At 35.6% G+C, this 23,011-nt stretch overlaps 1 protein-coding gene across 4 annotated transcripts in view; it reads right to left on the bottom strand.

Annotated features, from left to right (window-relative positions):
* The window catches only part of STAG2 (stromal antigen 2), a 139,273-nt gene that overhangs the window by 55,535 nt on the left and 60,727 nt on the right, over positions 1 to 23,011 (bottom strand). For all 4 annotated transcript variants that reach the window (XM_030306208.2, XM_030306211.1, XM_030306209.1 and 1 more), the window contains exons 4-9: positions 22,464 to 22,628; positions 12,888 to 12,984; positions 8,171 to 8,247; positions 5,145 to 5,349; positions 2,839 to 2,990; positions 459 to 532 (exon numbers count right to left, since the gene is read on the bottom strand). In XM_030306208.2, coding sequence (XP_030162068.1) covers positions 459 to 532; positions 2,839 to 2,990; positions 5,145 to 5,349; positions 8,171 to 8,247; positions 12,888 to 12,984; positions 22,464 to 22,628 — 770 coding nt within the window. The remainder of the gene's footprint in view (positions 1 to 458; positions 533 to 2,838; positions 2,991 to 5,144; positions 5,350 to 8,170; positions 8,248 to 12,887; positions 12,985 to 22,463; positions 22,629 to 23,011) is intronic.

Genomic DNA, 23,011 nt, shown 5'->3' with positions numbered 1-23,011 from the left:
CATTACCCCATTTTTCAGAGAGAAAACATCAACTTCAGAGCAGTTAAATAACTTGACTGTCGAGTAGCTCAATCAGTGTCAGTGGAAGACCTTACCTTCTAACACTGATCTTGTTCCAGTGCTCCTTCCACTGATTTATACTGCCTAAACCACTAAATACCCAAACTTGAATAGGAAAAAAGAATTACATCGAGGGCGCCTGGGTGGCTCAGTCAGTTAAACATCTGACTCTTGATTTCTTGATATTGGCTCAGGTCATGATCTGGTGGTTCTTGAGATCAAGCCCTGCATCAGGCTGCACGCTGACAGCACAGAGCCTACTTGGGATTCTCTCCCTCTCTCTCTCTGCCACTAGCTCCCGTGTGCATTTGTGTGCTCTCTCTCTCTCTCTTAGAATAAATGAATAAATTTAAACTCTATAAAAAAAAGAATTACATAGAAAAAATGTCCTGACTTACCGGTATCTATGTACAAACACTCCCTTAAATATTGCATTCATCATATTTTCTATCTCGTCTTGATTTTCCTGAAGCTGAAAAGAATACATCATTTCTTTTCAATTGTAAGGAAGGACAATGAAAAGAACTTCTAGAAGTTGTTACAAGTACAAATGCAGGTCTCCCCAGTATTTTGGTAATTAAATCTAATTTTTAATTCTACTAGACAACAGTAACCACACACAAAAATTAACAGCTGCTGTAGATCAGGTAGCCAAAGTCCCTTGATACCTAGAATATTTGACGTGGCTTTTAATGTTTACCTGGTAGATTAGCCTTTTCTAAGGGTCACAAATTTCCACTGTAAAAAGGCACATAAGAACCGGTGAAGTAATTTATTATCACACGTATCACCTATTATATAACATGTATGTTCATATCAAAAAAGCCTAACATTATTTCATTATCTTGGTCATAATCATCAGAAAAAGAAATGTTACAGTGCTTGTTCAAAGAACAAAAGATATTTGAGTAAAATAACTTAGTAAAAATGAATCTCCCTGCTAAATTCTTTTGAAGGAAACAAATCGCACCTTAAATAATCAAGTAAACATTTTAAAATCTTAGTTTACTTATCTACTCCCATTATTTTTCAATTCAGAGTTTGAGAATGAAGACAAAATTGTTTCAGAGCTTGAGAGGAGAAAAATCTTTCACAGTTTAAGTATCAATGAGCTTTTAGATTATGTTCTGTGCTTTTGTAAAATGTATTTTTTTCTTTTATAAATACATTCTTGCATTTCCAAATAATGCTAATAAGGGCATGTGCTTCTTATATTCATTAGCACAAATAGTCAAATGTACAAGGTGGTCAAAAACTTAACCCTAACCTAGAAGTATTAATATCTTATACCTGTACAGGAATTTTAATCTCAAAATCCTTTTACCTATATCCACTCGTTCTATGCTCACAATCTTAAAATAATGTCCAAGAATTGGACCATAATTTCAAGGCCTAAGACATGCATTATGTTTACCTAATAAATCTGATGAACGTTATTATCTAAATTAAGGGGCAAAAAGGTCAATTCTTCCATTTCAAACTATACAAAAAAGATGAGGAATTTAGGTAGGGGGAAAATATGGACAAGATTTTGAGGCTTTTGTTGAGTCAGGACATTTTAAAGTTATTGACTATCCCAAAAATAACCAACTAAAATTGTAGCTACTACCAACCCCAAATATGTCAAAATCAAGTAGGAATTTATGGATTACCATGGCAAATATTAACTCAACTGCATTACTAACACTTCTAAAACATCAGATCTTGCATATCAGAAATGAGCACAAACATCACAAATATCAGACAGCAAAATATGTATCACTAATGAAGGAGGAATTTAAAATCACAAACACAACATTAAAATATTTTATTTAGGGGGTGCCTGGGTGGCTCAGTCGGTTATGTGTTCAACTTCGGCGCAGGTCAAGATCTTGCGGCTTGTGAGTTCGAGCCCCACGTCAAGCTCTGTGCTGACAGCGCCAAGCCTAGAGCCTGCTTCGGATTCTGTGTCTCCCTCTCTCTCTCTGCCCCTCCCCTGCTCACCCTCTGTATCTTTCACGCAAAAATAAACATTTAAAAAAATTTTTAAGGCTGAAAAATAGTCTCCTCATTCAAAGTTAAATTTGGCGGTCAGTTGTTAATGCTAACTGCCCTCCTATACTACCAAAAAAAAAAAAAAAGGGCAGCAATTGAGACACCATGAATAGCCCATAAGTAATTTTTCACAGTGATGTCACAGAAGTAAAACCTGAATTCATCCTGACAACAAGCTTGGGGAAGAAGTTAACAGAGACATTTTCATGGCAGAGATAAATACTAAGGCTTAAAACAACTTGTCGGAATGGCCAGGACTCCTTACTTAAAACCTTGAACTGTTAATCCTAGTCCACACAGAAAAGAAAATGCATGCAAAAGGTACTGCTGGCTTGCACAGTCAACCGAAGTGGACATTTAAACAACCTGAAATGTTATTTAAATTTAAATCATTCCCAAAGTTTGATGAACTTGCAAAGTTATATGATAATTCACGGTGGCCACGTTGGTCATGGATTAACAGATTAAATATTTAATACAGGGGCATCCGGGTGCTCAATCAATAAAGCATCTAACTCTTGACTTTAGCTCACGTCATGGCTTCACAGTTCATGAGCTCCAGCTCTGTGTAGCGCTGCACGCTACAGTGCAGAGACTGCTTAGGACTCGCTCTCTCCCTCTCTCTGACCCTCGTCGCTCAAGCTCACACACGTGCATGTGCGCATTCTCTCTCTCTCGCTCTCACTCTTGATAAATAAATAAATAAATAAATAGCATTAAAAAAAACTCAACACAAAAGTTTACCTCCTTCCGCTTCTGTAGCAGGAGTTCTAGCCTCTCATTGGCTCGTTTTCCAATCATTTTATTCCGTTCTGCCTCATACTGTCTTTGTGTGTTATCCATATTAATGCTAAGATTTAGTGCCACATTCACCAAAGCTGTCATCAACTTCATAGCTATTTTTAAATGGAAAATGTTGAAATTAGTTTCACAGATGCAAAATTTTACAATTTAATATCAAGTTAAGAGAAATTAAGGACAAAATGGGCTGTTCTGCTTCTAACAGAAAAGAAAAATACAGCTGCTACAAATGACAACAAAATAAACAACAGCTAATGTGTACTGAATACTTACTATGTCAGTTACCTATGTTACAGTACTTTTCATGGATTATCTCCTAAACCTCACAACAGCTCTCAAAGTCAAGTATTATCCCCATTTCATTCACGAGGAAACTGAAGGCCAGGGAGATTAAGGAATATGCCTGGTATTATACAGTTCATATAAGTAGTTAAACCAGTATCCAAAACTAGGCAATCTGGGGCACCCGGGTGGCTCAGTCCGTTACACATCTGACTTTGGCTCAGGTCATGATCTTACAGTCCAGGAGTTTGAGCCCCGGTGCTGACAGCTCAGAGCCTGAGGGGGCCTGCTTCAGATTCTGTGTCTCCCTTTCTCTATCTGCCCCTCCCCCACTCGTGCTCTGTCTCTGTCTCTGTCTCTCTCTCTCTGTCAAAAATAAACTTTTAAAAAACCAGGTAATCTGACTTTAGACTATGCTCATATCCCACTACTCTAAACTGTGTCCCCTATGATCTTTTTCAGAGATATTTCACCTTCTAAGTAAATTTTGGTTCATATAGCAGTCATTTAGCTATCTCCATAACCAAAGGGAGAAGCAATCTGAGTGCTCATGTCAAACTATAGTGTGTAAAACTGTGTCTCCCTCTTTCTCTGCCCCTCCCCCTCTTGTACTCTCTCAAAAATAAACAAACATTAAAAACAATTTTTTTTAAATAAAGTGCTTTTTATTACACTTCCTCCAGATTCCCACCTTCTGTTACCGAACCCTGGCTCCTGAGACCAGACTTACTGTGATTTAAAACTACTATCTCACCATTTTATGCATTTTTTAGTTTACTCCAGACTACTTCTCATTGCATAATAGAACAGCACAAAACTAAATCTTAATTTGTGGCTACTGGGTGTCTTTAAAAGGGATCCTCAATTTTCTCTTCAGAGCTATTTCATTCCCTCAGATTGTTATTCTGATCTAAAATTATCCACCTTACGTCATCATACTTATTTTCATTTACTTTAGCCATCAAGTTCTTAATATTAAACACTACCTAAATTCATAGAGCAAGAACACATTCGTATTTTGTGACTTCCAATCTAAAAACAAAAATCCTATAGAAAGATTGCCTGCATTTTTTTTCCTCTACTCCCTTCCCTCAGATTACCTGCATTTTTTGAAAATGGAAGACTTAGCAAAAGTACATTTTTAATTGTACCTTTAATTCTTTAGGAAAATAAAGGATAAAAATATCCCCACACTTAAAGAATGAAAAATTTTTGCAGAAATCATATATTCTAGCATTAAGGCTTACAATACTATAGTAACAATGAAAGTCTAGTTGATTTTTTTCCAACTCAAACCAAGAAGTACATATTCAGTGATAGCGTATCAACAATTTTACTTTTAGCACAAAGGAGGAACCAAAAGATTTTATAAACACCAACACCAAAAATCACTGTTCTAGAATTATGTAAGGCTTAAAAATATAACTCATTTCAAAAATCAAAGAATTTAGCTCAGTCTAAAGTTACTCTGAAACATAAAAAAAATAAATAAATAAAATAAACTTTTGTGGCGTGATTAAAGAATAAACATGATCCTGCCAGGACCATCAAACCAGGAGGGACAGTGCATAATCAGAGACAAAATAAGGGTCATTAGGACTACATATCCAAAGTGACTGACAGTCTCCCCAAATTTGCTGTCAATATTCTCCCTGATAAAACGTCTTTCAAAAACATGACACATTCCTATCCACTTCTTTTCCCCTTCTGTGGCATAGCAATCAAGTAGGTTTAACACAAGAAAATCACAATATATACTAACTATAATATACCTTTAAAAATCAAAACTGAAAATATCATTGCATTCCCAGTAATTCATGGGGCAAGGGGGGGGAGTGGAGGAAGAGTGTCCTGTTGATGGTTACTCTACAAGCAAAATTAATTTGTGTGATTATTTCATTTCTATTAATGAAAATGATTTTCATCTCTAACCTAAAGAAATAGGCAAAAAAATTTTAAATACTGACCTGCCAGGGTGCTTGTATGTCGAAATGCTCTGACTTGTGAGTCAGACAATCCTGTAAGAAGTGAAATGACTGTATCCATCATGTACTCATCATATATGATGCTATACTGACACTGCCGTACTAATACGCCAATGAATTCACAAAAACTGGATTTGAACTTCTTCCACTGAGGCCCAGCCATGGTAAGTGGATAGTCTCCACTATCCTAAAAACAAAAATTTTAAACAGGAATTTCATTTAAAACACATGATTTAACAAAATTTCGCTTGTCTTTGAAATTCCCTAGGCAAAAGCTGAAAATAGACTCCTTTACCTCACCCTTCTTCTCCATTAAATCCTCAAAGTAGGCAGGAGAATATGCAAAGGTGGAGGTACCTTTGAACACTTCTCTTTAAGACCAAAATGGATATTCTGAATTCACTTTAACTAATAAAAATATATACCATTACTCAACGTTAAAAATATAAAGGTTCTCCCATCAAAGCAAAACATTATTCTGATTAACAAAGATAAACTGATTAAATTTCTTTAAAACAAAAGCATAGCAAAAATCAAACCAATGTTCTATTTTTAATGGATTAAAAATGATGAAATCATACTCTCAGCCAGTCTAAATGATGTTATGATTTATAAATAATCAAAAGATTACAATGTATATTTTCATTAGCTTCAAGGACATCAGTCAAAAGACATAAACAATGACAGTTATTTTTTTTAAATGATATAATTTTTAAAAGAAATGTAAAGATAGCTAGTATAGCCTGGAAAGACTGGTACTTGAGTTTTCTTCTACATAAAGATGGGGCATTCTCCAGTGCAGTTACATTGAGAATCCCCATAAATCATTAAAAACAAATCCTTAAAAAATAAAAACGAAGGCCAATACTCCACAGAATATCCAAAAGTAAGAGTTGCTTTCAAGAGTATCCTAGAGACTTAAGATCATTTTATTGGTACAGTTTAGTACATTTTTTAACCATGATATATTTTTTTTCTTTAGTAGACTCCACGCCCAACGAGGGGGCTTGAACTCACAACTCTAAGATCAAAAGTTGCATGCTCTACCAACTGAGCCAGCCAGGCACCCCTATATTTTGTCATCAGAGAAACATTTTTTTTTTTAATTTTAGGTCATGGCATATAGAAGTTGAACTGTTATTTCTCATCTGAGAACAAGATCCTAATATTCCAGAAAAAACCTTTCTTCCATATTATCTGATTAAATCATTTAGTGGCTACAATGAACTGTATCATCTTAATTGTTGTTAGTTTGCAGATACTTTCAAATCAGACTTCAGGATTCTTATCTCAAATAGCTATTTCCCTTTAGTAAGAAGGTTCTCACTAAAACATTTTGATATTAGTAAGTTAAAATAAAGTAGTCCCTCCCACCATTATCCAGTTTCATTTTCCACCTTTCAGTTACCCACAGTCAACCTCCATCCAAAAGCAGATGATCTTTCTTCTGAGGTATTGTCAGAAGGTCAATAGTAGCCTAACACTATGTCACAACACCTATGTCACTCACCCCACTTCACCTCATCATGTAGGTAATTTTGTCATCTCACATCATCATAAGGGTGAGTACAGCACAAGATATTTTGAGAGAGACAGACTACAATCATGTAACTTTTATTACAGTATAGTGTTAGAATTGTTCTGTTTTATTGTTATTGTTAATCTCTTATTGTGTCTAATTAATAAATTAAACTTTATCACAGGTATGTATACATAGAAAAAATATAGAATATATAGGGTCTGGTACTATTTGTGGCTTCAGGCATCCACTGGAGATCTTGGAATGTATCCCCCGGGGATAAAGGAAGGGGTGGGGGGCGGGGAGGGACTGCTGTAATACCATTACTCATAATTACCTCTCAACTACTTGGAGACTGATTAATAGCACTTAGTGATCATCAAAGCCTTTTTAAACAAATCTTGTCTATCTTTTAGAATGATAGTTGAAAGCTCCTTCATCAGAGTAAGCAAGAAAAAAAATGATCAAGTAAAACTCAAATTAGACCAGACTTTCTACTTGAAAATCCACAGCGACAAGTTTTGAAGAGTAAACCTGCTGGTCCTGGAATGCAGCTGTGAACGCTGCCCTGAAGGAGCTTACATTACAGTAAATCTGTCTTTATTGGTAACAATACTTCAAAGACATCACTGTGATAAAGAATTCACTCAAGTCTAAGCTAGTATTTTTTTATTTGTATTGTTCTTATTACTCATATTTGAAACATAAAAGATATTCTAAATAATAACGTATAGAGAACTGACCCTTAAACAACATGGGTTTGAACTGTACGGGTCCACTTATACATGGATTTTCTTCAATAAACATATGTATAGTACTGTAAATTTATTTTCTTAGTAACATTTTCTTTTCTCTACCTTACTTTATTATAAGAATATGGTATATAACATACAAATGTTTGTTAATCGACCGTTCACTGGTAAAGCTTCCAGGGAAGAGTAGGCTATTATAATAGTTAAGGGGGGGTGGGGCAAAGTTACATACCTATTTTTGACCATGGTGGTTGGGGGGGGGGGAGGATTAGCATCCTTTATCCCCCCGCTGTTCAAGGGTCAACTGTATAGTCTTTTGCCTAAGCTACCTGTTCCCCAAATATTGACCAAATCTATCTTTAACAATATTCCAAGATGTGTTCTTAGGCACTACATTTTATTCTTTCTTGAAGTTTTAATTTTTTGACAATAATAAAAGCTACCATTTATTAAGTTCTTACTATATACCAGGCATTGTAAAATGCTAAGAAATTTTTCAAACATTACTGAGTTAAATCTTTACAACAGCCTTATGAAAGAAGTATTATTGGCCCCATTTTACAGATCATGAAACTGATGCCAAGATAACAACTTGCCCAAGATCACATCTCATCATCTGATTAAATCTGATGCCAAAGCTGTTATCCATAACACTAACACTCAGAATTTAAGAATACTTTCAAGGGTAAATCAAGATCAACATGCATAAAATTATCAAAACATTTAGGATAAGTTACCTCATCAAACTCTTCAGTCATTTTTCGAATTATTTCAGAGTTCTGCATATGTCTAAACATTTCTGCTGTGACAACTCCTGAAATGTGCAAGTGTAAGAAGTTAATATACATTGTAGAATGAATAAAATAAAGAGAACTTCTAAGTCAGCCTCTAACACTGTCAGTCTCTATAACATTTCTAACTGACTTAATCTAGTCTTACCTATAATATGTATACTAGCTTAACCCCTTTTAATATAAAACATGTCATCAAGGGTGAGGCAACACCCAGAGTAACAATTAAAACTTCAAGTATAAAACTGAATAAGGAAGAGAGTGATAGGTAAAGTTCACTTTAGCCAAGTTTCCTTATTAAACACCACTATGTATAAGGCAATAACTCGTTATCCTCCAAAAGGTTTCAAATAGACAGTAAGTTGTAGTTCCTGCTCATCTTGTAATCTAGCTGGAAGTTTTAATAAATAACAGAAACAGGAAGGAGGCGTCCAGGTGGCTCAGTCAGTTAAACGTCCGACTCTTGATTTTGGCTCAAGTCATGATTTCACAGTTACAAGATCGAGCCCTGAGAAGGGCCCTGCGCTGACAGTGCAGAGACTGCTTGGGATTCTCTCGCTCTCCCTCTCACTCTCACTCTCCCCAGCTCCCGCTCTCTCTTGGAAGGAGGAAGGAAAAAATAAAAACTATTAAATGCAATATATAAGAAATGCCCTAATGAGTGGCAATGCCAACAAAAGCTATAGGTTAGACAAAAAATAAATAAATTAGCATAAGTCAGGTGTTTCACAGAGAAGGAATCTGATAAGGACATTCAGAATTTCAAAGGAATATGGGAAAGGGGAGGAGAAACGGGGTACATTACAAGTAGTACAAGTTAGCCAGTAGAGAGATCAAGTATCAGAAAAGGGATTTCTAGAAAAAAGACAAGACAGGAAGAAGATGCACATGAACTTCCACTGATGGGGTATCAGATTATTTTTTAAAAAATCATGTAAAAACTAGATTCTCAAATTCCTATTTCTATTGCTGGATTACTTATTCCTTGCCAGTCATAGCACTATGAACACCATAAATATAGTACCATCTAAAAAAAATGTCTTGGTATAAGAAGATGAGATATATTATAAAAATTAGATAAAGGGGCGTATGGGTGGCTCAGTCAGTTAAGCTTCCAACTCTGGATTTCGGCTCAAGTCATGATCTCAACATTCTTGAGTTTGAGCCCTGCATCAGGCTCTGTACTGACAGCATGGAGCCTGCTTGGGATTCTCTACCTCTCCGTCTCTGCCCGCCCCTCAACCTAGCGTTCCCCCCCCACCAGCTCACATGCACACTCTCTCTCTAAACATTTTTTTAAATTAGATACAATTAGACTTCTTTCAATTAACCATGATATATTTTGTATATGCACATACTTGTGTGTGTATATATAAATTTAAAAACAACAATAAAATACCATACTCTCTTTCCAACCCCAAACCAGAAAAGAACAACTGATACCTGAGCTCCTTCTCTATGGGCATGCAATTTAACACTTCCCAGTAGCATAATAATGCCAGCAAGGCTACAAGAGGACCTAGCATCCAATGAGCCTCCTATACACCAGCCACGTGACATACATGCAGCTCTGGGAACAAGCCTATGAGGCAGGCAGTGTAATCCTAGCTTTACAGATGAGGAAGCTAAAGGCTAAGGCGAAGAGAAGCTAAATACTTTGTCTGCAATGATTCATCTTCATCATGCTGCCACCCCCAGGTAAGATCAGTTTCTAGTGGTGCTGTGAAGAGCCTTTACTTACCACAACATTAAAGAACTACATGATGGTTTTAAAATATTAACAAATCTGGAAGGAAGCACCATTTTCCTTGCTAAAGAAGGACATTCTCAAAAACATTCCAAAGGTTTTTATTTTAATCTAGAATCATGGATATACCATCTTCAGAACCTTCCTACACTTTACACCCAGGTGCTATAAACGTGGCAATGCTATAGAAAGACATGTTGCTCAATCCCTGAAACAATTTCTACAAAATAAACATGCATATAATAAATAAATCTCAAAGCAAACATGCTGCATACATTTCGACAAGTGTCCCATTTCTAAAGCTCCTCTCTGATCTCACTGACCATATAACAGCCAGAAACCCAAAAATAAGCAGAAAAAAAATAGCTGTCACAAACTCCGTGCATGTATCCCCTGGGGCAAGTGTGAAGGTGCCATTAAGACACCAGGCCTAAGGCACTGCCTTGAAATTGTAGAAGAGATGAAGACAGACTGCTAAAAGCTGATAAACTGAAAAGTGACAGCTGACCAGGAAAGAAAGAAGGAAACACTGGCCACATTCAGCCACCACAAAGCAGCCTGAAGCCTTCAGTGTAGCACCAAATATCCCACCACACCTCAATAGCTGCTAAAGGCAAAACTACAGTAAAATAACTGATGTTCATGATGACAATCAGGACTCCAAAAGCAAAAGGTTAAAGTACAATACATATACATAACGATGTTTCTAACTTGTTCATAAAAGAATTCAATTTAAATTATGCTGAGTATGTTTTGAAAGCATTTAATGAGCTTAACTTTGGATTATATGATAAATTCTCCTTTGTGGAACTTTCTTGATTCTAAAATAAATATTATGGCAGTGTTTAAATATACCTGATAATTTAAGTTTTCAACACCTTCAATTTTTAAAAATCTGGACAACCTAGTTTATGACCAAGTGTATCCAAACGCTCAACTGGCAGGCTCCTGATTCATAAAACACGCTGGTGCCAGAAAAGGAATGAATCTGATAAAGGAAAATGCTCTGACTACGGCCTTGCTTTAAAACTACAATGAGGAGCCTAACTAAGGAAACTAAAACTAACCAAACTACCATATAACAGGGAAGACTAAACATAAAAATCAGAATTTTAGCTCATCAAGTTATTTCTGGCACCTGTTCAGTTGTTCTGCAATCAACCTTCCACTGTCAAAGAATCTAAAGAAAAAGGACAGGGCCCTTGATTACACACCACCACAAACAGGTAACTGATTTCTTCTACTCCAGAAAAATAGACTGGACGTAGACAAAATAAAAATAATATTGATATATCTCATTTATGAAAAGTGTTATTCTGATTCATCACTCTGTCATTACTACACACCCCTTGAGCAGAGTCTGCAGAATTCTGTAATACTGATTTGTGGCTACCTATAGCTGAGAAGTACACTAGGCAACTCTGTACTCTAAAGTTTTAAAGTCTCTAAAAAGACAATTTTTAAAATCTCAAAACTGACCACATTAATGAGATTATGCAGGTAAGACTCAAGAAGTTAATTTTTTATCCATCTGGACTCTCATACATAATATCTAGTATGCATGCTGCACTGAATGTTGTGATCAACCTCAAATAAAATGAATCATTTCTTAAAAGGTTACTTGTTCATAGGAACTGCTGAATTACTATACCGTACACCTGAAAATAACAGAATATACATGTTAACAACACTGAAATTAAAATAAATATTTTAAAAACCTAAATGAAAAAGTCTTTATATAAACAGATTATCTAAATTTTACACTGAGCAGTGTAATTTTGAGAATTAGGATTTTACTCCTATGCTACTTGGAAGAGAAAGTAATGTGAGAAGAATGTAAACTCTATTTTCAATAAAATGTCACTTTCAAAGTTAAAAAATAAAAATAAAGTAAAAACTCATTTAAAAAACGTGACTTGTTTTACAACTTCAATAATAGTACTTTTAAAGTATTATTATAGAATTAAAGGAGTAGACATAAATAATGTGCTTCTTTGGATTCTCTTTACAGATTTACTTAAATCTGTCATTAACATCTTAACTTCTCAGATCTATTTTTAAGCAAACATCCCTCCTCCTGACTTATTACTAATGCCTGTTTTTGGTACCACTTTCATTTAAAAAAAATGTAATACTCTTGGAAAACTCTGTAACATTTATTTTCCTGGACACCTTTTAGAATTTCAAGGACGGACCAAGTATTACAGAGAAACAAAATAGGTCCTAACCTGCCCAGGATTTTGTCTGAATCATTTACTGATCCAGATCAGGATGTATGACACCCCCCAACTTACATAATTTTGTCTCCCTGCCAAATGTCTGCACTAAGTATTTTTGCCCCAGGGAAGACACTACTGTATTTTATATTTACCTCACTCCTACTTCAAAATCTTTTTAAATAAAGTGAAAAAAATTTTTCAACAAAACCCTACTCCGAAACTTCTCTACTTTTTAGAGAAAAAAAAAAACTAGAAAGTTCACCAAAACCTTACTTAACTTAGTTACTTACTTACCTACTTACTTACTCTTATTCATGGCACTTTTAAACTCCCTACACTTTACAATTCCCTGCCACTTGAACCTGTATCTCTTCATTATCTTCCTCCTCCCTTCTTAATCCATTTCTTTGTTCCTAAAACCAGATGCTGAAAGTGGGAAATATATCTAATAAAAGTAATATAATAATTATAAATTGCCAAGTTTTTAGTTAACTTTCACATATGAATACAATGGTCTCAACAGAGTTTCTTTCTTATTTTGTTCTTTGCTCTTTTTTCCTTTAACATTTTGTATGATTATAATGCAAACAATTCAGTATCTTGGCATTATTTTCCATGTAAAGCACTAATGTATATTTAGGTGGAACAGAAAGAGATCATTTGAGAACATTCTGCTTCCAAAATAAATGTATCTTACCTTTACAGCCTGAACACTGAATAAAAAAGTTGATGAGGTCAAGAAGTGCTATATCTCGGTCATGCTTGTAGGATTCTATCCAATCATCTACCACCGACTACAGCAGAGGAGGAAATTAAAGAAAAATTAACTTTTGCTAATGCAAAAAAAAAAATTAGCTTTTGCAATGTTCTAAGAATTAAGTGTGATTAAAGTCATTAAGATTCAACATTAAATGGTATCCCATTACTTCAAATTAATATATACATACTTGTGTACTAAAATTTAAAATTAAATTTTAACTGAATTCAATAAAATAATCACCTGATGCCACAAAATGATGATTGATCTTCTGTTTAATCTGCATTAAAAGGAATCTGAAAACTATGGGACCCAACTCTATAAAGTGTAACTACTTACTTCTTAGTGACATTAAGGATATCCTAGAAAATATTAAACATCACACCCATATTTTTTCACTAAAATATGGTAGTAAATATAAATAACACTTGAGTATTAACATTTCAATGAAATGAAAACAAAAATCTTTTAAAAGATGTGAATGGCTGGGTCAATGAGAAAATGCACCACCAAACAATTTTTTTTCAACACTGAGCACTAATAGTCCCATGTTAATAACAAAAGCAAATTGATGGCTAAATAAACATCATAAGAAAGTAGGACAGTTCATGGATCTGGAGACTTAATATTATTAGATGACAATACTTTCCAAATAGATCTACAGACTCAACACAATCCCTATTAAATGGGGCACCTGGGTGGCTCAGTCGGTTAAGCGTCCGACTTCATCTCAGGTCATGATCTCAGTTCCTGAGTTCGAGCCCTGCACTGGGCTCAGTGCTGACAGCTCAGAGCCTGGAGCCTGTGTGTGTGTGTGTGTGTGTGTGTGTGTGTGTGTGTGTCCCTCCCTCCCCCACTTGTGCACTCTCTCTCTCAAACGTAAACAACATTAAAAAAAAAAAAAAACTTTTTTTAAAGCCTAGCTGTCTTCTTAGTAGAAATTGGAAAGCTGATCCTAAAATCCTTATGGTAATTCAAGAGACCTAGAATAGTCCAACAATCTTGAAAAAGAAACACAAAGTTGGAGGACTCACACTTCATGATTTTGAAAACCTGCTACAAAGTTACAGTAATCAAGATAATACTGGCTTAAGGATAAATGTGTCGATCAATGGAATAAAAATGAGAATCTAAAAATGAGAATCTAAAAATTTATTTTTTTTATATTGATGGTTACTTGATTTTTTTGATGCCAAGACAATTCAATGAAGACTAGCTTTTCAACAAATGGTGCTGGCAAACCTGGGTATCTGTATGCAGAAGAATGAAGTTGGGCCCTACCTCATACCATACACAAACCTTAACTCAAAATGATCAAAGACCAAAATGTAACAGCTAAAACAATAAAGCAACTAAGTAAATCTTAAACTGTGTGTTAAGCAAACTATTCCTAGATATTAGACTAAAAGCATGAGAGACAAACAACGAATTTCACTTAATCACATTGAAAACTTTTGTATTTCAAAAGACTCCATCAAGGATGAGAAAAGACAATCCACAGAATAGGGCAAAATATTTGCAAGTCATGTATCTGGTAAGGCATTTGTACTCAAAATATAGAAGCATATATTGTCTTATTGCACTTCACAGATACCGCGGGTTGTTTTGTTTGCGGGTTGTATTGTTTTTACAAACCAAAAGTTTGTGGCAACCATGTGTCAAGCAAGTCTATTGGAGCCATTTATCCAACAGCACATGCTCCCTTTGGGTCTCTGTCACATTTTGGTAATTCTCTCAATATTTTAAACTTTTTCATTATTATATTTGTTATGGGAATCTGAGATCTTTGATGTCAGTATTGTAGTTGTTATGGGGCACCATAAACCGTGCCTATATAAGACTGCGAACTTAATAAATGCTGTGTGTGCTCTGATTTCCTCACCTCTCTCTCTCCTCAGACCTGTGTAGTCCTTGAGACATACTAGTATTAAAAGTAGGCCAATTAATAACCCTACAATGACCTCCAAGTGTTTAAGTGAAAGAAAGAGTTGCACATCTCTCCCTTTAAATTAAAAGCTAAAAATGATTAGCTTAACAAGGAAGGCATGCCAAAAGCAGAGATAGGCCAAAAGATAGGCAGGCCTCTTGAGCCAAATAGCCAAGTTATAAATGAAAAGGAAAAATTCTTGCAGAAAATGATGTGTTGTTCACTGAACACACGATGACAACAAAATGAAACGGTCTTATTGCTGATATGGAGAAAGTTTTACAGGTCTGGATAAGAGAATCAAACCAGCCACAAAAGTGCCTTAAGCCAAAGCCTAATCCAGGGTAAGGCCTCACAACTCTCTTCGATTTTACAAAGGCTGGCAAAGGTGAAGAAAATGCAGAAGGAAAAGTGAAGCTAGGAGAGGTTGGTTCATGAAGTTTAAGGAAAGAAGGTGTCTCCTTCACATCAAAGTGCAAGGTGAGGCAGTAAATGCTGATGTAGAAGCTGCAGTAAATTATCCAGAAAACTAGCTAAGATAATTAACCAGGGTAGCTACTCAACAATAAATTTCCAATGTAAATAAAACAGCCTTATCGTGGAAGTAGACGCCATCTTAGACTTTCATAGCTAGCTAGAGAGAAGTCAATGCTGGTCTTCACAGCTTCAAAGGACAGACTGACCCTCCTGTCAGGGACTAATGCAGCTGGTGACTTTAAGTTGAAGGCAATGTTCATTTACCATTCCAAAAATCCTAGGGCCCTTAAGAATTACGCTGAATCTACTATGTGCTCTATAAATGGAACAACAAAGCCTGTTGTCAACATGGTTTACTGAATATATGAAGCCCACGTTTGAGGCCTACTGCTCAGGAAAAAAAATTCCTTTCAAAATATTACTGCTTATTGACAAAGCACCTGGTCACCCACGAGCTCTGATGGAAATGTAGAATAGGAGATTCATGTTATTTTCATGCCTACTAACACAAAATCCATTCTGCAGCCCATGGATCAGGAAAATTTCAACTTTCAAATCTTCTTATTTAAGAAATACGTTTCACAAGGCTATAGCTGCCATAGTTGGAGATTCCTCTGATGTATATGAGCAAAGTCCATTGAATACCTTCTGTAAATGATTCATCATTCTATATGCCATTTAGAATATTTGTGATCCATGGGAAGAAGTCAAAATATCAACATTAACAGGAGTTTAGAAGTTGTTGATTGTAACCCTCATAGCTGACTTTGAGGGCTTCAACACTTCCAGTAGATGTGGTAGAAATTTGACTGCAGATGTGGTAGAAATAGCAAAAGAACTAAAATTAGAAATGGAGCCTGAAGGGGCCCCTGGATGGCTCAGTCAGTTAAACATATGACTCTTCATTTCAGCTCAGATTGTGATCTCATAGTTTGTGAGATCTAGCCGCACGTCAGCCTCTGTGCTGACAGTGTGGAGCCTACTTGGGATATTTTCTCTCTCTCTCTCTCTGCCCCTTCCCCCACCTTGAACATTAAAAAAAAAAAAAAAAAGGAGGAGGAGGAGGAAATGGAGCCTAAAGATGTGACTGAATTGCTGAAATCCTATGACAAAACTTCTAACGAATGAGGAATGCTTCTTATAGACGATCAAAGAAAGTGGTTTCTTGAGATGGAATCTACTCCAGGTGAAGATGCTGTGAAGATTGTTGAAATGACAACAAAGGATTTAGAATATTATATCAACTTAAATGATAAAGCAGCAGCAGGTTTTGAGAAGACTGACTTCATTTTTGGAAGTTCTACTGTGGGTAAAATGCTATCAAACCGTATTGCATGCTACAAATAAATCATTTGTGAAAGGAACAGTCTATTGATGTGGCAAATTTCATTGTTGTCTTATTCTAAGAAATTATCACAGTCACCCAAATCTTCAGCAACCACCATCTCAATCCATGAGCAGCCATCAATCAACACTGAAGCCAGATCCTCTGCCAGCGAAAAGACGGCAACTCACCAGAAGCTCAGATAATGATTACCATTTTTCAGCAATAAAGTATTTTTTAATTAAGGTATATACAGTTAAGGGGTGCCTGGGTGGCTCAGGCAACTGAGCATCCGACTCTTGATTTCAGCTCAGTTCATGATCCCAGGGTTGTGAGTCCAAGCCCGCGTCAGATTCCACACTGAGCATAGAGACTACTTAAGATTCTATCTCCCTCTGCCCATCTTCCTGACTCGCACTCTCTCTAAAAACATTTAAATATTTTTTAAAATTCTGAAAAAAGTATATACAGTTTAGACATAATGCTGTTGCACACTTAACAGAGCACAGTACTGTATAAACATAACATTTATACATACTGGGAAACCAAAAAATTCATCTGACTTGCTTTATTGTGTTATTTGCTTTACTGCGGTGGTTTAGAACCAAACCAACAATATCTCTGAGGTATGCCTATCTGAAGAACTCTTACAGGGCACTTGAGTGGCTCAGTCGGTTAAGCGGCCGACTCCGGCTCAGGTCATGATCTCACAGTTTGTGAGCCCCCCGCGTCAGGCTCTGTGCTGACAGCCCAGAGCCTGGAGCCTACTTCAGATTCTGTCTCCCTCTTTCCCTGATCCTTCCCCACTCACACTCTGTGTGTGTGTGTGTGTGTCTCTCTCTCAAAAATAAATAAACATTAAAAAATTTTTCTTACAATTTAATAATTTTTAAACATCAAATAATCTAATTAAAAATACAGAGAGGGGCACCTGGATGGCTCAGTGGGTTAAGCATCCAACTCTTGATTTTCGGTTCAGGTCATGATCTCACATTCATAAGATCAAGCCCCACATCAGGCTCCATGTTCAGGGTGGAGCCTGCTTGGGATATTCATATTTTCTCTTTCTCTCCCTCTCTCGCCCTCTCTCTCTCTCTCTACCCTCCACTCCCCCCCCCCAAAAATAAACATTAAAAAATACACAACGATTCTGAATACAGTTCTATACAGAAGATAAACAAATGGCCGTTAGCTCATCAAAAGATGCTCAATGTAACTAGCCATCGAGGAAATGGAAATAAAAAGTATAAGATACCACTTCACACCCACTAGGATGGCTATAATAAAAAATACAGACAGTGACAAGTATTGGCAAGGATGTGAGAAACTGAATGCTAAAACACTGCTGGTGAAGAACATATAACGGTGCTGCCACTTTGGAAAAATAGTTTGGCAGCTTTTCAAATGGTTAAAAAGTTACTATATGATCCTGCAACTCAACTCCTAGGTATGTATTACCCAAGCAAAATGAAGATGTATGTTCAAACAAAAACCTGTACAATACTTGTAACAGCATTATTCACAACAGCCAAAAAGTGGAAACAAACAAAATGTGCATCAAAAGATGAATGGATAAACAAAATGGAATATTTGGCAATAAAAAAGAATGAGGTTATGATACATACAATATGGATGAGCCTTGAAAACATTATGTTAAGTCAAAGAAAAAACTCAAAAAGGACCAAATATTGAATGGATCATATATATGAAATGTTCTGAATAGGCAAATTTATAAAAAGTCAATTAGTGGTTGCCTAGATGTGGGGCAGATGAAGAGAAAATGATTGCTAAGAGGCACAAGGTTTCTTTCTTTAAAAATATCTCAAAATTAGGGGCACCTGGGTGGCTCAGGTGGTTGAGCCTCTGACTTCAGTGCAGGTCATGATCCTGAGGTTCATGGGTTCCACCCATGCATTTGGCTCACCGCAGTCACCACAGAGCCCGCTTCCGATCCTCTGCCCACCTCGCCTTCTGCCCCTCCCCCGCTCATGCTCTCTCAAAAACAAAAAAAATTAAATTATTGTAAAATTAGATTGTGGTGATGGCTACACAACTCGGTGAATATACTAAAAACCACTGAATTTACATTGTAAAGGGTGAATTTTATGGTATGTGAAGTATGTTTCAACATTATATTTTCTGTAAATAGGACAGAGCTAAAAAAAAATAAAGCAGCACTTTATTCTTTGGGGGACAGAAGAGGAAACCACAAAGCTGATGAAAATTACTTTTAAATAAACCAAGCTTTAAAAATTAGGATGAAAAATAAGAGCTACTAAAAGAACCAAAATGTCAAGAGGGGAAAACACTGAACTTCTGTACCAACAAATATAAAACCTGGGTACAAACTAAATGAATAAAATATGTAAAATTTGATATACATTAAAGAAAATAAAAAGGAAGTATTATCTAAGAACTACCTGGCTCAGAGAATGAGAAGAAATCTTCTACAATTTTACCTAATTTCTAGATTTCAGTCCTTTTCTGTACTTTACAACAGCTTAGGTATGTTAACTAAATCAATTTAACACATTTAGGATTATTCCCAAATATGATACAATTAATAAATGCCAAGAGAATATATTATAGGACTGTGGGAGCTTTAAAATATGGCCCAAAATGTTGGACACTGTTCTTCAGTAAGAAGTGGGGTCTATCTATGTTCCCTTATCTAGGACTGAAGGCAGTAAAAATGATGCTTCCAAAGGTAAGTCACTGAACACCATTCAACTGCATTGGGTTCTTGGAGCACTAGAGAACTAGATGCTCCTGCTCAGGACACTATCCAAACCCAGAAGCCATAATGTAAGAAACCCAAGCCACATGCAAGAGCCATTTGTGCACACTCCAGGTAACAGTTCCAGCTGTGCCCAGCCTTCAAGTCACTCCAGACTAGACACCAAACATCAATAAAGAAGCCTCCAGATGATTATAGTCCCTAACTGTTTATGTAACCTCCAAGCATTAAAGCTGTGTCAGGTAAGGCCCCCAGCCATCATGGATAGGAGCATAGACAATTTCATCCCTATTTAGTTCCATCTGAATTCTAGACCAACACAGAATCATTAAGCCTAATAAAATCATTGTTCTCTTAAATCATTAAGCTTGGAGTGATTTGTTATGCAGCAACAGATAAGTGAACAAGGGCTATTTTCATTAATAAAGATACAAAAATATTTAATGAAATCTTACAAAAAGATCACATCACATTAAAAGGTTACTGAGAAAGATCAAATAAAATTTGTACTAGGAATACAAGGCTGGTGTAATAAATACAAGCTAACACATTAAAATATTTTAAAATTTTCATCATCAAGTAACTTGCTAAAAATCTATTCAATAATGGGGCGCCTGGGTGGCACAGTCGGTTAAGCGTCCGACTTCAGCCAGGTCACGATCTCGCGGTCCGTGAGTTCGAGCCCCGCGTCAGGCTCTGGGCTGATGGCTCAGAGACTGGAGCCTGTTTCCAATTCTGTGTCTCCCTCTCTCTCTGCCCCTCCCCCGTTCATGCTCTGTCTCTCTCTGTCTCAAAAAAAAAATAAATAAACGTTGAAAAAAAAAATTTAAAAAAAAAATCTATTCAATAAGAGTCAACATATATTATCTACTAGAACTAAGGGCACAGGCATGCATGATCCCTCCTTTTTTAAAATAAAAACTATTTGAAAACCAATGGCCTGTCTTGTACTTACTTTCATGTATAATAATACAAGTCCCTGATCAAGAAATTAATAACCCAGAAGCATTTTCAGACATATGCATACCTATAATACAATATACTAAGTGCTATAATGGAAAGAGGAGAGTAAGAAATATATTCAAGGAAAGAAAGAGACAGAGCCTGTGAATGCTTCTCAAAAGAGTGACATATGATTTAAGTCAACCTTATGTGATACCGAAAGAAAGAAAGAAAGAAAGAAAGAAAGAAAGAAAGAAAGAAGAGTAAAGAAAAGAAAAAAGAAGAAAGAAAAGGAGAAAAGAAAAGAAAGAAGGCTATTCCAGGCAAAGGGAAAAAACGAAAAGAAAGGTGTGGGAGTGCTGGGTAGGGTGGAAGCAGAGTACACACTGTGGCTGGGGAAGAGCAAGCACACCATAAAAAAAAATCTGGGCTGGAACTTTTAGATAAGGAAGAACTGTTGGAAGCTTGTAAACAGGAGACTTCCTTGATCAAATTTTGTATTACCAAGATAACACAAGTAAGAGTACACAAAACAAACTAGAGGTAGAAGACAATTCAGGGAAATCAATGGAGAGATACTGTGGACATTCCACTTTTAAGGGTGAAAACACTTTTAGAAATAGAAAAACAAATAGCATAGAGGTACAATCTTCATATGTGACAAACCATAATCACAAAAATAAAGAAAATGTTCATTCTTTAAACACTGAGATACCATTAACAAAAAAATTAAATATAAAGTGAAATCCTCACATTTTCTATTAAAAATTTTTGATGAGCCAAAAAGTTAAACAAAAACCCTATAGACCAGACAAAATTAGAACAGTCTAATTAGCTGTGGATATAAGTTGAGACTTCTGATGTTAACAAAAATGAAAGATACCAGAAAAAAGATTAATGCATTTAACAGCTTAAAATAAAATATTATAGAAAAAAAGTATAATATAAAAATAAAAAAGAAAGTAATGAAATACTATATATGATGTAACTGAGACAATTTATTTCTTTGATAAAATTAAACCATGGGAACAACAGAGAGGGGGATAACTTTTTAAATTAGGGAACGACTAAGTAAACCAAGCACCGTAATATAATTAAGATATTATTTTTTAAAATATCAAATGTATATATGAAATAGTCATTTAAAACATTAAAGAAATAAAATCCATACCCTCATCACAACTATATAAAAAGCAAACCATAGATGAATAAGTGAAGGCAAATTCAAATTTAAAAAATCATGTTCCTCTGTACAACTGGTAACAGCTCACACAATTTTTACTATACATGTAAAAATGCTGTTTATTAGTCCTAATTGATACTTAAAATTTACTTACAAAACCATACATATTAAGTCCATATTTATAAACAAGAATTATATTTACTTTTTAATAACACAAAGCTTAAATGGCTAGTTCTCCAAAATCAATCCATGTGTACTTTTTTTTGATTAAAATTAATTCTCTGAAAATGATTCCTTGTAGCTTTTATAAAGTAAATAATAACCTTATTAAGCATGTATTTTCTTTGGGTATAGTGTTTATTCAATTTTTTAAAACAGTACAGGTTTAGTCTCCAATGTAAAGCCTAAATTCTTCTCGTCACAAAATCATGCAGAAGAAACAAAATTAGGATGACCTGACATGGATATGACTCTCACTTTTTACTCTTCTGCTAAGAAACAGCACAAGTAATAAAATGTGTAATAGATAACAGTGATCAACATAATTCAATTCACTAAAGTGGATGGTGATTATATTAGGTCACTCAACCAAGAATTCTATATGGGCAAAGGACTTCATATTTTAATGGTAGACACATAAATTCAGGGGAAATTAAAACCTCATAGTTTACATCAGCATATTTTTTGAGCAAAGAATTATTTATTATATACCATGAAAACAAAATAATGCAGTAGAAAATGACAAGACACAGCTTAAAGGTCTTATGTCTGAATGGACAGATCCCTAGTTTTGATGACTTTATTGCTTTTTTCTAATAAGCAGTGTTAGAAATTTTTTAAATGCAATTCAAAATCTCCAGCATTTCATATAACTCACTAAAGTTTAAAATGTACAAATGAACTGGGAAGAATACGATAAACATTACCTGCATAGCACTCTTGCCCATTTTAACAACTTCAAACAACATCATGTTTTCCACTCCATTCTGTTGGTGATGACCATTCATTCGGTTTGGACCAGAAGGAGGTTTTCCTCCTCCATTTCCACTTTTGCCCTTTTCTCCTGGGCCCTTTTTGCCTTTTTTACAAGTCTGCATAAAAATACAAGTTGGGTAAGTTATATCATTATCCTTGAAAATTCAAAACAAAGCTTCGGCAGAAGCAGTTAATAGGGTACATAATTGTAACATGCCTAAACCTGACCTAAAGAGGAGTGCCATACACATATGTTGAGACAGCCTCTTTGTGGTATCATTTTGTTTACTTATCCTATCGGACACCTCACATGAGGTTGCAGTTAGGAGCACAGTCTCTGCAGACTGACAGACTGCATAGGTCCAAATTCTTACTTCTATCAGCTGAGTGATATTGGGCAAGTTACTTAACCACACTGTGCTGCAGACTTTCTCATTGGTAAAGTGAGGATAAAACTGTGCCTACTCATAGGGTTGCATACTTTAGGGTGCAGACTAGA

This window comes from Lynx canadensis, chromosome X (genome assembly GCF_007474595.2).
Source record: "Lynx canadensis isolate LIC74 chromosome X, mLynCan4.pri.v2, whole genome shotgun sequence".
In the NCBI taxonomy this organism is placed as follows: Eukaryota; Metazoa; Chordata; class Mammalia; order Carnivora; family Felidae; genus Lynx; species Lynx canadensis.
Note: the sequence above shows the minus strand (reverse complement) of the source record. Positions and strands in the feature narration are given on the sequence as shown.